Here is a 15,823-nt window from a genome sequence, read left to right as displayed (position 1 = left end):
TGGCTTCTTTTTGGTACCATGTTACTTCAAAAAAAAAAATACAAGTTAGGCTCACTTTACCTAACTTTTTTTACCTGCATATTCTGAATTTACTACACCAGAGGAGAAAATAGTTGTGAGCCTTTGACATATTCACCAGTAGTTGCTTATTTGTGAGCTATGATAATTACAAATATTTGGCTTGATTAAGCATTGTCAACTAAGACCATTCCATCTTTGTAAAACATAACTTTATTTTTAAAAGGATGATGCATTGGTCTCCATTTTGCCTTTTCTGCTTCAAGTGAATGGTTGCACCACCCCCATTTCGAGATTTCAAAGGTTACCAAGTCAGTTGAATCCATTCATCTGTGTTATAAAGTAATGCTTTTGGCTTCTTGAGCGATGACCATATATTGAAGCTATTAAATGTTTAAACCTTCATAAATAAACAGTTGACTCAAATGGTTTTAAAGTCGTGCTAATGGAAAATAGTGTATATTCCTTTCCCTGTGCACATTATACGTTCTTGAAAATTTCTCAATCCTTTGTCCTTAAAACAACTTGTGGTGGTGTGCTGATCAAAGGTTCTGATGACATGTTTGTCTTCTGTGTTGCAGACAGTCTTGTAATATATTAATGAATGATATCTGCATCACACTTTTACTGGAATGTAATACTTCTATGGTACTGTTTTCAATTAGAAAGCTCTTCACTTCCAAGTCATTTTATTTCAAGAAATCTGCTATAAACAAGTCACAGAAACCCTTTGTACTACAATCAGTCTGGTCACTATTTGCCAGCAAATATCATTGCCTGGGGATAATTACTCTTAACCTCACTGTCCTTTTATCCTCTCCACTGAAATTTCAAACTAACTCTATGACTCTTAAGCTACTGGCCCACTTCACATCACCTTGCAGATTGTTCACTCCCTTGAGACCGGGGTCATTCCTCTCCACATCCTTATTTTGGATGAATGTGTCAACATCCTGTGAGTAACCAAATCCTGGCTGCAGCCTTTTTCATCCTTCTCCTCCACCTGATCTAGCTGACCATTTCCTGAAACCAAAATAATTGTGAAAGGTAAAGATAATTCCAAACTCCTCTGATCAATGACCGGCTGCAATATTTGGCTCTCTTCCTCCCTCACCTCTAATGCCAAATGTGTACAGCTCATAGAAATCTTCATATCCAAGATTGAAATTGTCTACTGCTTTACCTTTCTTTTCATTCCCTTTCTTCACCCCTCACCTCCTTATCCCAATGCATTTATTTTTAACTCTTCCTACAAATCTCTTTTCTGCCCCTGTCCTTAAATCAGGCTCATTTTCTTGTCTCCTGTCACCTTGACCTCTCCCAACCATGCTCTTGACCACATAACCTTTCCTGATAACTTGATGTAACCTAATGCTTGGTGATATTAGCAATGGCTTCCTTTGCACAGGTATTATTTCTCTTCCTTCAGAACTGTTGCCATTAATGCCTCTTCCTCAGCCGGACAAATCACTTGGTGGAAACTTAATAAAATGCACGCTCAATGAAGAGCTGAGGGGGGTGATTTTAACCTAACTCACCTTCCAGGAACTGACTCCGTTTGGCTATCTGTTTTACACCCTGTCTTTTTTTCTCTTCCTATTTTCCAGTGACCTCAATGGAAAATGGATTCGGGCAGCAGGTCTTAACCTTGTCAGTTTCCCGTTGGGTGGGTTAGGCTAAAATGACCCCTGTTTAATAGGCTCCAAGTTTAGTTTAGTTTAGAGATACAGCACTGAAACAGGCCCTTCGGCCCATCGTGTCTGTGCCGACCATCAACCACCAATTTATACTAATCCTACACGAATCCCATATTCCAATAACATCCCCAACGGTCCCTATATATTTCTTTACCACCTGCCTATACTAGGGGCAATTTATAATGGCCAATTAACCTATCAACCTGCAAGTCTTTGGCATGTGGGAGGAAACCGGAGCACCCGGAGGAAACCCACGCAGACACAGGGAGAACTTGCAAACTCCGCACAGGCAGTACCCAGAATCGAACCCGGGTCCCTGGAGCTGTGAGGCTGCAGTGCTAACCACTGCGCCACCGTGTGAATCTGCATTCTTCATGGCCTGCACAAATACATTTAGGTGCCAAGTGTTTGTTAAAATGTCATGAATAATTTCATTGTGTAGTGTGGGACTGAACCGTAGGGCTGCAAAGAACAGTTTTAAATCAATTTAATTCATGCATTTTGCACTCCATTTTCTGATGCTGGTTAGGATGATCGTGGGAATACTGCAAATAGATTCAACACCCAATCAGCCAGGCCTCACCATTCCCTGATTAGGGACAGTAAACATAGGCAGGGTCTCCACTCCTTTACTGCTCCACCATGGTATTGGGTGAGAATGACTCAACCTAGAATTTGCCCACCCTTTCCCTCCTCCGCAGTCATATAACTTGCTGACACTCACCATTTCACCATTAAGCCTCATGTAAGTAATGGCCAGACTGACAAGGCAGTGTACCCCAGTGAGAAGGATAAAATTGGCAAGATAGATCAAGACCTATTGCTTCAAATAGAAGCTGAAGCCTGACAAACCTGTAACAGCAGCTAAGGTGAGAAATAGGAGCAATGGCCTAGGCAATCTTATGCAGGCTTTCAAATCAGGAGAGCAGGAATAGTAATTTAGAACCGAGAGATTGAGTTGATAATGCTCTCCACAAAGCCAAGAAAAGACCAGGCAGGGCTGTTAAATTACCTGTTGTCACCGAGGCAGGAACGTAGAGGTCAGGTTTGTCACAAAACACAGGGTATGATTGTTTGCAAGTCAAGTTCACCTAATTAATGCACTTTGTATAGGGCTTAATTGCTGAACTTTTCTTTTCTATATGTAGAGAGCCCAGCAAGAAGAGTTGGAGAAAATCGAAAAACAGATCCAAAAGTCATCCAAAGACAATGCCAAGCCTTTGGACAAGCCTGAGCAGTAAGCTTTCTGGAAGCAGCATTTAATCCTTTCTGGCCTGTTGTCTCTCAACTGCTAATGTTACATGTGTTTACTTTTTAATCAGTTGGTTCTGATAGTTTATTGCCTGTTGGCATATGTGCTGGGAGACTGGAACTCTCCAAGTTTGGAAGCACGCTATGACTGATTATTCTTTTCCCATCAGGTTCCTCTATGAGCTGGCTCAAATTGTCAATTTCTCCGAACGAGTGTTTTGTATCCTTTTCCAGTCCACTTTCTTGGAAAATATTGCTGCTATCAACCGTAAGCTTGAAATAATGGACAGGTTGTGCAAGGTAGGTCTCATCACACAAAACAGAATATACACCCCATTCTCATTATAAACTTCCAAGGCTCCTGAGTCTTCATTTCTGTCTTTTGAATGTTGCCTTTTATGGTTTGTAAAAGGACGATATATGAAAAACATTCACTCCCTAACATACACAGTTCTTTGCTGTCTTAAAGACCATCTTATTAGTGGTGGGGGCGGGTGAATGGTGGTATGTGCACCAAACAATTTGCATTTGAAGACTTTTACGGGTAAAAAATGCAAGTGTGTAAATTACAAGGGGTGGGGGAGGGTGCAGTGTTTGAAACTTTTAGATGTACTCCCGAAAGAGTAAGGTGGAAACAGAATCATCTTTTAAGATGTTTGGAAATAGTTTGCCATAATAAATGGTGAGTGTTACTTAATAGATCTTCATGTAAACAGTGGTGCTGACTGTTGAAACAAGCCTCACATCTCGATAACAAGATATAAATGGAGCATTACAGTGGGGAACTGTCCAATTCCTAGTTTAACCTGGTGATCCCAAGGGAGACATGGATGTTCTCTCATTGGAATATGCCGTCTTTTCCTGCACTTTCCCTTGTGCATTTATGTAATTTGGTGGGGTATTTGTTTTTTTTTGTCATTTGCTTTTACTAAATACAAGCTTAAAACACTTAATACTATCCCCTGTCATTTGAAAGTTGTTCTGGTGTCTGGTTGGCATCTTGATAGCTGGCCCAAATACTAGTTTTCCAGATGGTTAAAGTTGATATGACCTACTAAGATTTGTGAGATGTCTAAAACAATTTTGACATTTATTTTTACATGTGCTTAAGAGCCTGTCACTCCAGAATTGGCCTTTATAGCCACTCCAGGCGCTGCTTCACAAACCACTGACCACCTCCAGGCGCATATCCATTGTCTCTCGAGATAAGGAGGCCCAAAGAAAGAACCACCTTACAGAAATAAAAATATACTTGTCCATTTAGTTTGATGACCATTGATGTCTAATTGCTATAAAGTGCCTAAGTGTGACAGTCCTGTGCTCCAAGAGACACGGGCTGGAATTTTACATCCCTGTGGCGCCCCCTCGCCCCCCCAGAGCAGCATGGGAAGTGGGGGTGGGGGCGCCATTCCCGTTGTCTACCTGCCCCCACTGCTATTTTACTAGCGGCAGGGGAGGTGAGAAACAGCCTGTCCACCCCAGGCCAATTGAGGCCCTTAGTGGTTAATTAATTACCACTTAAGGGCCTCCTCCCACTGCCAATAGTATTTTCAGTGGCAGATAAGCACTTCAGCACCTCAGGAAGCCATCCAATAATACTTGGCAGCCTCCTTGCAGGCTGGGGACGGGGGAGAGGCCTCTTGCTTGGGAACCCTGTGCCCCATGGAGGGCTCCCCAGCAATACTTGCCACTCCCACTAAAACTAGTTTAGTTTAGTTTAGAGATACGGCACTGAAACAGACCCTTCGGCCCACCGAGACTGTGCCGACCATCAACCACCCATTTGTACTAATCCTACACTAATTCCATATTCCTACCACATCCCCACCTGTCCCTATATTTTCCCTACCACCTACCTATACTAGGGGCAATTTATAGTGGCCAATTTACCTATCAACCTGCAAGTCTTTGGCACGTGGGAGGAAACCGGAGCACCCGGAGGAAACCCACGCAGACACAAGGAGAACTTGCAAACTCCACACAGGCAGTACCCGGAATTGAACCCGGGTTGCTGGAGCTGTGAGGCTGCGGTGCTAACCAGTGCACCACTGTGCCGCCCAAAGTGATCAAGACATGGAGTAAAGTGAAATGGAGATTAAGCGGTTGAGGAGGCAGTCCTGAATATGTGTAGGAAAGTTTATATAGGGGAGGTTTAGGGAGGAAAATGAATTTAGAGGACAAGAGGAGCTGAGATGAAGAATGAAATCTTGTCAGTAGGAGAACATTTAGGGCGCAGTGATCACAGTACCATAAGGTTTAGATTGGCTATGGAAAAGAACAAGGAGCAATGCAGAGTAAAAATAATTACTTGGGGAGGGCCAATTTCAATTTGGTGAGAATGGATCTGGCCCAGGTAAATTGGATTCAGAAGATTGGCAGGCAAAACTGAAATTGAACAATGTCTTTAAAAGAAGACTGGTTGTGTACAGTCAAGGTACATTCCCATGAGGAGGAAAGGTAAGACCAACAAAGCCAGAGTTGCCTGATGAAAGATAGTGAGACGAAGCACAAAAAGGGTGCATATGACAGATGTCAGGTTGATGATCGAAGTAATAAAACAGAATATAGAAAGCTGAGAGGCGAGTGGGGAAAAAAAGACATGACAAGCAAAGAGAGAGTATAAGAAGAGACTGTCAACTAACATAAAAGGGAATCTAAAACATTTCTCTTGGCAAAACAGTAAAAGGGTGGTAAAAGGAGGAGTCAGGCTAATTAGGGACCAAAAAGGAGATTTATGCATGGAGGCAGAGGGCATGGCTGAGGTACTAAATGAGTACTTTGATTTGTTTTTACCAAGGAAGAAGCTGATGCCAAAGTCAGTGAAAGAGGAGATAGTTGAGACACTGTATGGGCTAAATATCGATAAAGAGGAGGTATTAGATAGGCTGGCTGTACTTAAAATTGATAAGTCACCAGGACCAGATGAGATGCTTCCAAGGATACTGTGGAAAGTAAGGGTGGAAATTGTGGATGTACTGGCCATAATCTTCCAATCCTCCTTAGATACAGGGTGGTGCTAGAGAACAGGAGAATTGTAAACGTTCCACCCTTGTTCAAAAAAAGGCAACTACAGGCCAATCAGTTTAACCTCAGTGGTGGGAAAGCTTTTAGAAATGATAATCCGGGACAACATTAACAGTCACTTGGACAAATATGGACTAGTTAAGGAAAGTCATCATGGATTTAAGGGTAAATTGTGTTTAATTTGAGATTTTCGTTGAGATAAGTGAGGGCTGATGATAATACATTTGATGTGATGTACATGGACGTTCAAAAAGCATTTGATAAAGTTCCACATAACAGGCTTGTCAGCAAAATTGAAGCCCATGGAATAAAAGGGACAGTAGCAGCATGGATACCAAGTTAGTTGAGTGACAGGAAACAGTAGTGGTGAACAGTTGTTAGTTTTAGATTGGAGGAATGTTGGGTTCCCCATGAGTCAGTGTTAGGACCACTGCTTTTCTTAATCTGTATTAATGATCTTGACTTGGGTGTGCAGGGCACAATTTCAAAATTTGCAGATGACACAAAACTTGGGAGTATAGTGAAATGTGAGGAGGATAGTGATAGACTTCAGGTGGACGTAGACAGGCTGGTGGGATGTGAGAACATGTGACAGATAAAACTTAGCGCTGAGAAGTATAAAGTGATATATTTTTGCAGGAAGAACAAAGCAAGGCAATATAGAATAAAGGATACATTTCTAAAGTGGGTGCAGGAGCAGAGGGACCTGGGGGTATATGTGCACAAATTGTTGACGGTGACGGGTTAGGTTGAGGAAGCAGTTATAAATAGAGGCATAGAGTACAAAAGCAAAAAAGTTATGGTGAACCTTTTACAAAGCATGGTTTGCTCTCAATTGGAGTATTGTGTCCAATTTTGGGCAGCACACTTTAGGAGGTGTGTGAAAGCATTAGAGAGGGTGCAGAAAAGATTTACGAGAATGGTTCTAGGGCTGAGCGACTTTAGTTTAGTGGATAAATTGGCAAAACTGAGGTGATTGAACACAAGAAATAGGAGCAGGAATGCACCATTTGGCCCATCAAGCCTGCTCCATCATTCAAAACAATCATGGCTGATCTTGGGATTTAACTCCACTTTCCCGCCCGCTTGACGTACTCCTTGATTCCCTGAGACACCAACAATCTCTCTATCCCAGCCTTAAATGTGTTCAACGATGGAGCATTCACAACCCTCTGGCGTAGAGAATTCCAAAGATTCACAACCCTTCGAGTGAAGTAATTTCTCCTCATCTCAGTCCGAAATATTGGCCCCTTATACTGAGACTGTGCCCCCATGTTTTAGATTCCCCAACCAGTGGAAATAATCTCTGTGTCTACCCTATCCAGCCTGTTCAGAATCTTGTATGTTTCAATGATTGTTCTTAGAGAAGAGAAGTTTGAGAGTAGATTTGATAGATTTTCAACATTATGAGGGGTCTGGACAGAGTGGATAGGGAGAAACTGTTCCCATTGGTGGAAGTGTCGAGAACCAGAGGACACCGATTTTTAAGGTGAATAGCAAAAGAACCAAAGGCGATATGAGGAAAAACTTTTTTAACACAGTGATTGGTTAGGATCTAGAATTGTGGCTTTCAAAAGGGAATAGATAATTATATGAAGAGAGAAAATTTGCAGGGCTCTAAGGGAAAAAGCAGGGGAGTGTGGGACCAGATGACTTGCTCGAGCAGAGAGCCTGCACGGACACTAGGCCGAATGACCACCTCTTTTGCTGTAACCATCCTATGATTCTATGAAATCATTAAGGATGAGGAGTGTAGGAGCGGAGGGATGAGTATCTTGGGGGTAAGCTGGGGTGGGATTCGGGGCAATAGACAATGAGGATTTTAAAAAAGAGAAAATGGTGGATGGAAGTATCTGGTGTGCTGTAATGAGGAAAAGGTTCCTGAGGAGTAGTGGGGGACCTAAAGGTACCCAGGGCCGCCACACCAGTGGTTTGAGTGAAGCAGACGGTGGAAAGTATAGTGAGGCATGGAGCCCTTGGTTAAAGATGAGATATCGCAAAGTGAGCCAAGTTTCAGTCAATGCTAGCGTTTCCATTTAATCATCCTCAATATGATCGTAGATAGCAAAAAAAAAACTCCGTATAATATCAGGCTGAGAGATTTGGTTAGTGATAAATTATACAATATCTGGTGACCTTAGTTAATTTATTTTTAATAGATTTTCCTAAGTTTATTTAAGGAAATATTGTTTAGGCATACTAGTACAAAGATGAGAATTCATAAATTATGACCAGTGTAATAGGGAATGGTTTTGTATTTATAGTATTGGACTTGCAATCCAAAGGTCATAAGTTCACATCTCACTGCTGAGCTGAGAAACTGAGTCAATAAATCTGTTAATTTGTGAGCTGGCATTGGAAAATAATAATGAAAGTTGAAAGATATTTTATTTAAAAACCCAACGTGTCCACTTAATGCCCTTTTGAGCAAAGGAGCCTGCCACCACAACTGAGTCCAGCCTACATGTGATTCTGGTCTTGCGCTATGTGGTTGACTCAAAATGCCACTAACAAGTGACCTACCAAACTATTCGGATGTAGAGTCAATGATTACAAATCGGCAATAAATGCATCTTTACCAGTGCCACATTTCCTGAAAGTAAATACTCTATTGATTGAAAAGCTGACATTGCCCAGTTTATTTTCACACTTTCTTGGCTTTTTGAAATGTAAGGAAAAGCACTAATGTGAGCACTAAAGCTCTTGTACGAGTATGATTCTATGTTCAAAAGGACCGATTTTAGTGCATTAACCTTAAAATGACGCACATATTTCAGAGTCAATTAATGAGCAATCAAGTCAAAGTTGTTAAACTAAAACATTTTTTCTATTCTTGCCCCAGACACTCCAAACAAGTGCCAGTGTAAAACAGGTGCTGGGTCTGATTCTTGCCTTTGGGAACTACATGAATGGTGGGAACAGAAGTCGAGGCCAGGCAGACGGCTTTGGTTTAGAAATCCTTCCCAAGCTCCGAGATGTTAAGAGCAGCGTAAGTATATGATAGGTGCACTAATTCTGACTGCTTGGCTGCTTCCAAACAAAACTGCTTGCATGCAATGTTGTGAAGTGCAGTTTTAAACAGGATACGATCAAGAAGAACAGAAATGTTTCTCATGCTGATGGAAAATGGATAAATATATCATCCTTGCTGTACAGTTTGTGGAATTTTGCCCTTAAGTTGAATTTAAATTCATTAGGAATTTTGCAGCTGTCTGCTATTGCTGTGATGTAGTGTTGTGACAAATCAAAGTTTAGATATACAGGCAGTCTCTGTAGCTAAATTAGGGGAACTTGCAGTGATTGACCGGTAACTGCAGGAAATAAGCTCCAGACAGCTCTTTGGTATAGGCTATTTGGCTGTTATCGACCCAGGGTTAAAATGTAATATGGACATTTAGGTATCTCGAGTATTTATGCCATACTTGTAGATGATGCCTTATGGCTTCCTGTACCCAAGGTATTAATTAAAATTATATTATCCAGCATCTCTTTCAATGGCCCTCTCCAGCATTTTGGGAGAGGGACGCTGGAAGTGATACCTTCCATCCAGAAGCAAATAATTTGGATTCAAAAGGCTCATGTGGGTTCTACTTGACATTGGCTCCACACACTAGCAGAATTATAGGGGGACAGCTGTCAGCACTGGCTTTTATGTGGTTACAGAAGAGACATCCATTGAGGAATACTGCATCCATGTAGCATTGTATTAGTCAAAGGGCACATAAAGGAAAAGTACTTTGTGGTGTGTGTAAGGCTGTTATGCTGAGTGCACGTCAGAAAGAAGAAAAATCTTTTAAAGCAACTCTCTCCACAGGCAGTATGCAGCAGAGCTAGTTTCATAGGCTACAGAATGGTTTTGTGGGCAGAGGTTTGCTACTAACTTAGTAATGTATGTAAAGCAAGTTGCCTGTTGGAACACAAGTTATATAATTTTGAGTAAATGTAAATTGTTCGAGCACTGGTCAAAAATATTTCTGGAAAGATACAAATGATTGTTTTAAACCTTAAGAAAACTAAAACTTCATTTAATCATTTTAAGAGTTTGTAAGAGCTGCCGTTCCTAATCTGCGTATAAATAAATACTGAAAAAGATTCATGGTTCATTTCATTTAGAGATCATTTAAAATAGATACTTTAGCTTAAAGAAAGGATTTCAACCTTTGGAGTCTCTTCAGAAATAGAAACTGGAATTGGGAAGAGAGGGAAATTGTTGAATATTCTCGCTGTAACAAATAAGGTTGATGACCTACATGGGATGTGGGTTGGAGGTTGCTGAGCCCAACAGTGAAGGAAATAAGTACATGTATCAAAAATAGCCTATTAAAGAGATGAACATGAGTTCATTTCCTTCGGTAGCACTAAACAGCCTCAATTTGTTTCCAATTACTGAATCTGTGGACTATAAGTTTAGTTTTTGGTTATTTTTAATTTGTGCTGACTCACTTCATGGTAAATTGGCCAACAGCAGCATAAATGTATATAAGCCTTTGAGTCATCAGCAGTGATGTGAATTTCTGTCCAGAGCCAAATCAACTTGAGGCATCTTGCCGAAATCAGTTGCAAAGAATTCTGGTTAATTTAGGACACACAAATGAAATAAGAAATGGCTTTCTGATCCAACTGATTTCAACAGACCAGATCCAATTGGCACAGTTGTTAGTGATCTTCGGTGACTACATATCAATAAACTGTAGGAATAAACCCTAAACTTGCTAGCTTCTAACGTAGGTTATGATCAGGGCATTGACTTTCTCTAGTTCCACTTCTCCACAGGTCACAACATATATTTAAATATGTACTCAGTTACCGATGTAGCCAATTATATTCCCTATTTTAGTTTCAGAATAAAATCCACCAACCAGGTTTCTTTAATAAACAAAAGTATGAATTTATTGTGAAACAGGACTTGGTCAATAAAAATGCAAAGCTTTAACACAGTTTGAAATATGACAGTAAATGTGCACATGCGCACACATTAAAGTAAAAATAAAGCCGCTTTGGCCAAAGTACTTGTTAATTCTTGAGGAAAAAGGATGACATGTTATGTTCCAGATGGCATACAGTCTGGCATCCGAATACACACAGATGGGTCACTGGGATCTTTTCAGAAGCAGTTCATTCAGGAGGCGTCGAGAGGAAGTCTTCAAAAAGCTTTTCGGGAGAAATGCAGCATCAGGCGTTACAGCTGTCACACTGGATTTTTTTTTCCACGCTTTCTCAGAGGTGGAGAAAATATGAGCTGTGTGTTTCTTTCAGCAGGCTACAAACCCAGCTGACTCAAAACAGTATTCAGAAATGAAATCCACTCTTGGGCACCATAAACCTTGGCATGTCACTTCTCTTGTAAACAACTGCCATAGTCAGAAGGCACCTGTTGTTTACTTAGCTCAAGACGTGTGACATCCAGTAAATGTTGTTCTTAAACAGAGTCCTTCCAGTGACCCTTTTTAAAAAAAAAAAAAAAGTCCAGCATCTATGGCATTACTTTAGCCCTCCAATGCATCCAACTTCACAATTCTAAAACCCGAGTCCTCAAACAAAAATTATAGAATGGAAGCACTTTCATAATGCTGGTCATCAAAGTTCATATTCAACTCCAACCACTATGGGGAAGGTTTGATGGGCAAGCTGGTCATTTCCTGTCTATAAATTTCATAAGTTCAACACACACTAGGTCAGGTAGCATCTGTGGAGAGAAAAACAGTTAATGTTTCAGGTCTGTGACAGTTTTTTCTCCACAGATGCTGCCTGACCTGCTGTGTCGACCAGCATCTTCTGTTTTTATTTGATTTCTAACATTTGCAGTATTTTGCTTTTGATGTCGTGTTCCACAGGTTACCTTTCTTTTAATTCCCAGTAGGTCAGGGCTGGACCCATGGTTGTTTCCCAAGTGGCCATTCATATAAATCTTAAACTTAATTTCCAACCTTAACCTCCTAAAAGACAATTTCTGACATTATGAAAATAATTCCCTGTATCTATTAATATATTTGTAGTTCCTGTTATGGCCAGGTGAGGAAGGGGTCTTGGGCTCCCCTTTTGCTCCTTCCTCTTATTTGTCTGCAACAGGGTTTATTCCTTTTAAACAGTGGTTGTACTTACCACCTCAGTGAATGTTTTACCTTTTTCCTTTCCTGTGATTGCAAAAGAACCAATTGGACAGGTTTTCTTGAGTTTAAATAAGAAAGAGGTAAGTCTATTATACTTAACACTCACCCAATTTTAAAATACGCTGAACATTTCACATACACATTCACACGAGAATCACACACACGCAAATAGATTATGGAGGGAAATAGATTTCGTGGTTGGATTAAAGTCCAGAATAAATGGAACTTAAATACAGTGTGTAAATCCAGTAGTCCTTGGCTGAAACTGTTTCTTGAAATCCTCGCTGGTCAAAGTGCACTTTGGTTGGCTTGCTTTGCTCAGGGTTGCTTGAAGGCAGAATTGTAGTTGGCTCTCTTTCCTTTTGTCGCTGGCTGTAGCAGTTTGTAGGTTTGGAAGGTTCCCCCAGTCACAGACTGTTTTCACATGATGTTTTCTGGAGAGAGAGAAAGAGCGACAAGGAAGCAGCCACCTTCTCGGCTGTTGTCCGCTCTTTTACTGCCCGTCTGCTTGTCTGTGTAACAAAACTTCCAGTTTCTTCTGAGATGGACAGACGGTCACGTGGTTCTCTCACTCCCTATTGTTTTTAATGAGGTCCAATGTCTAAAACCCAAAACTTCTCTTAGGTAGGGTTAGTAGTGTTTACCCACTAGAGGGACGTCTCCAATTATGAATGCCTTGAGATGGTTTGGAATGACCCGCTAACCAGGGTGATCTGGCTAATTTACTCAGTTAGCCAAAGCATTGTTCTGGCTGAGCTTCTTGTTGGACTTTTTGTCGCCAGTTCAGTCTCGTGGTACTTCAGATGTAAAGTGCAATGGCCATCTTGGCTACTAGTTTTTTAAATGTTACCTTAGACTCGAAATGGAAAAAATCCTACAAGTTAAGTTTCCAGCCGATTAAATTAATATTTCCCATTATGCATATAGGGTTTTCTTGACATTCCTAATTTTGCTTTAGGTTTATCAGCTTCATATTTGCATGCCCTTAAGCTCTGAACACAGTATAAAAATCTGGTTGCCTGTACTTTGTCTCCCAACATGCTCGAGGTCTATACACTGTCCTGTCAATCCTTAGTAAATGAGAACAAGTTCAATTCTTTGAACTTGTTATCATAGCTTAAAGCATGAGCCTTGAAATTAATTTTGAAATAATTTTGTTTTCTTTAAGCAGTGAATTCCAATGATCTAATTGAGGGATTAGAGGAGTTAATAATCCTTGACAGTGTGGGAGATGAATAGTTGGAATGACAACATCACTGAAGCACTGCTGGGTTAATGACTCTCAATATTGATCATTTCCCTCCTGCGCACCATCAGTAACCTCTCCGTGTAGTTATACAGTGAATAGATGTCACAAGTGTTTAAAAATGTACAGAAATTTTTTTTTTAAAAAAAGCCGTGGTTTATCAAACTTCTTGTAACTGTTCTTCAATGGAATACTGACAATAACAGCCACCCAGATAACTTCATTCTTGTCAATGTTCTTTGATCAGGGATTCTCACCATTACAGTGGAATCTGCTGTAACGAAGGGGACTCCCAGCTAGATAACTCAGTTCCCAATTTTTTTGTCTTGCACATATGGTATATCAATAACCTAGCTACAAGAATGGAGAAGTTTAATATAAACTGCATGAATGGAGTAAAATCTGTCTTGAGTGGTGAGGTTTAGTTATGTCATACAGGAAGTAACTGATGCTAGTGGGCCATCAAATGAGGCAACATCCCGTTATCCTGCAACAATTCTAGCGAAGAATCAGCAGCTAGTAATTGGAGTACTGGAAATAGAGGCCAATCTACTATACTTTAAATGAGGCTTATAAAGACAGTATTAATGATTGTAAACATTTGTACATGGGTGTGATGGTAAATGATGTAATTTGTTAAATATGCAATGCTACCAAAAATGACAGGTAATGCACTTAATTTTGAAAAAGTGAGCTTAGCGGTCTGTACTACTGAAAGAAACTGGTGTACTTAAACTTATTTGAATTTAATTGTTTATGGTCTAATGCTAAGGCTATTGCTTGATACCATCTTGGCTTAGCTTATCCTGGCAATTATTATGTTTTTTGATTCATCTGAGGATTTTTGCAGGTTACAAGAGAGTAGCAGGAGTCAGGGCTGCCAGGATTTTTTTATTTTTTGGCAGCAAGATCAGGCACAACAGCTGCGCAATCGGACGATCTGCGGGCTCGCAATGCCCTTCCACGTACGCAGCCTCTCGTGGCATCGGACCTAACTGCAGACATCAGGACAGTGACTGGAAACCTTGCCCTGATGATACCATCCTATTACCTATAGTAATGAGTAGCAATGGCAATATTAGCTGGCCTCCATTAATACTCTCAGCACCTTTAGTTGTCCTGCCAGCTTTATAATCCATACTAAGCCTGATTATTTTAAAAGTGCTGTTTATCAGTGACGGAGTGTATTTTAGACAGGCAAGCAGGAATCATTTCAAAAAGATAGCAGCTTCACTGGAGGTCAGCACTTATGGCGACTGTTGACTGGTTTATGGAGGTGAGTGCATGCTGTGTTTTAGCCTGCTTCTCTCCGGTCTGTGGCAAGTTCAACGGGTGCCTGGGGATCTCTCAGCTATTGTAAGGCCAGTTGCTCTTGCTGGCATCTGCAATGAAGGTGATTTCTGTTGGGAAGGACTATGGTAGCTAGGGAAGGAATGTGCAGTAATTTGGGGCCTATCACCAATTTCTATATCTGCCATGGCTGTCCCCTCCATTTTGGCAGGTAATAAAGGTACCAGTATATCACCTTGTATCATATGACTTTTATCTCTTTCAGGATAACAGCATTAACCTCCTGTTCTACCTGGTTTCGTATTACTTGCGTAATTTTGACAAGGTACATTTTTAATCTTTCTGAATAATTTATATATTTCTGGTAATTTTTAAAGGTATTTTTTATGTATAAACTCTGAATTATTTTCATTTTACTAAAATGAAATCATGCATGTAGTTGCTATATTAAGGTGCAGGGGAAAGGTTATTGTGGTTGATAAATTCCAAATGTCCTGTCTCAGGATGCAGGTACAGAACAGAGCATCTTCCCCATGCCAGAACCCCAGGACTTATTTCAAGCTTCCCAGATGAAGTTTGAGGACTTTGAGAAGGACCTCCGTAAACTAAAGAAGGACTTGAAAGGTAAATAATTTTCTCTCTGTTCTTGACCTGTGAACAGTGTACGTTTCATCCCATTTCATTGCATTGACTGGAACTGCAAACACGAGGATTACCAAATCAACAAACTTAGTAGCGTTATTTTCCCACTCCCGCGCAATTGGACCTTTGTGAAACTAAGCTTGGCTTTTGTGTGTACTGAATTTAATATAAAAAGTAATAAAATACATTTTGGCCTTGAAATTGGCTAAATGCCATCTGCTCATCAGGTCTGTCACTTTTATGTTCTGTTTGATACTTTTCATCATTTTAAAATCCTCTGTCGCAATTGCAATAGTATTTACACTTGTATTGATAGCCAAGATTTAGTTGTCTTGAACTGTGTACACAACATCAGAGGAGATGGGCATTGTGTTAATACTATTTTTAGAGGGAGTCTCGGTGGAATTTTCTGTATTGTACATACCACTACTCCACAGTGGAATAGCAGGATGTACAAAACAGAATTACTTTTGATACGTTTGTTTAAATATACCGTGGGAGTAAATACATATAATTTTCTTTGTACTGGTATTATTACAAATACT

At 40.4% G+C, this 15,823-nt stretch overlaps 1 protein-coding gene across 1 annotated transcript in view; it reads left to right on the top strand.

Annotated features, from left to right (window-relative positions):
* Positions 1–15,823, top strand: part of LOC137376727 (formin-2-like) — a 411,942-nt gene that overhangs the window by 244,680 nt on the left and 151,439 nt on the right. Inside the window, exons 14-18 of the mRNA XM_068045702.1 lie at positions 2,864–2,952; positions 3,137–3,266; positions 8,833–8,979; positions 14,902–14,961; positions 15,140–15,260. Of these exons, the coding sequence (XP_067901803.1) occupies positions 2,864–2,952; positions 3,137–3,266; positions 8,833–8,979; positions 14,902–14,961; positions 15,140–15,260 (547 nt within the window). The remainder of the gene's footprint in view (positions 1–2,863; positions 2,953–3,136; positions 3,267–8,832; positions 8,980–14,901; positions 14,962–15,139; positions 15,261–15,823) is intronic.

The sequence above is a fragment of the Heterodontus francisci genome, chromosome 13 (assembly GCF_036365525.1).
Source record: "Heterodontus francisci isolate sHetFra1 chromosome 13, sHetFra1.hap1, whole genome shotgun sequence".
NCBI lineage: Eukaryota > Metazoa > Chordata > Chondrichthyes > Heterodontiformes > Heterodontidae > Heterodontus > Heterodontus francisci.
This window is presented reverse-complemented; position numbering and strand designations above follow the sequence as displayed.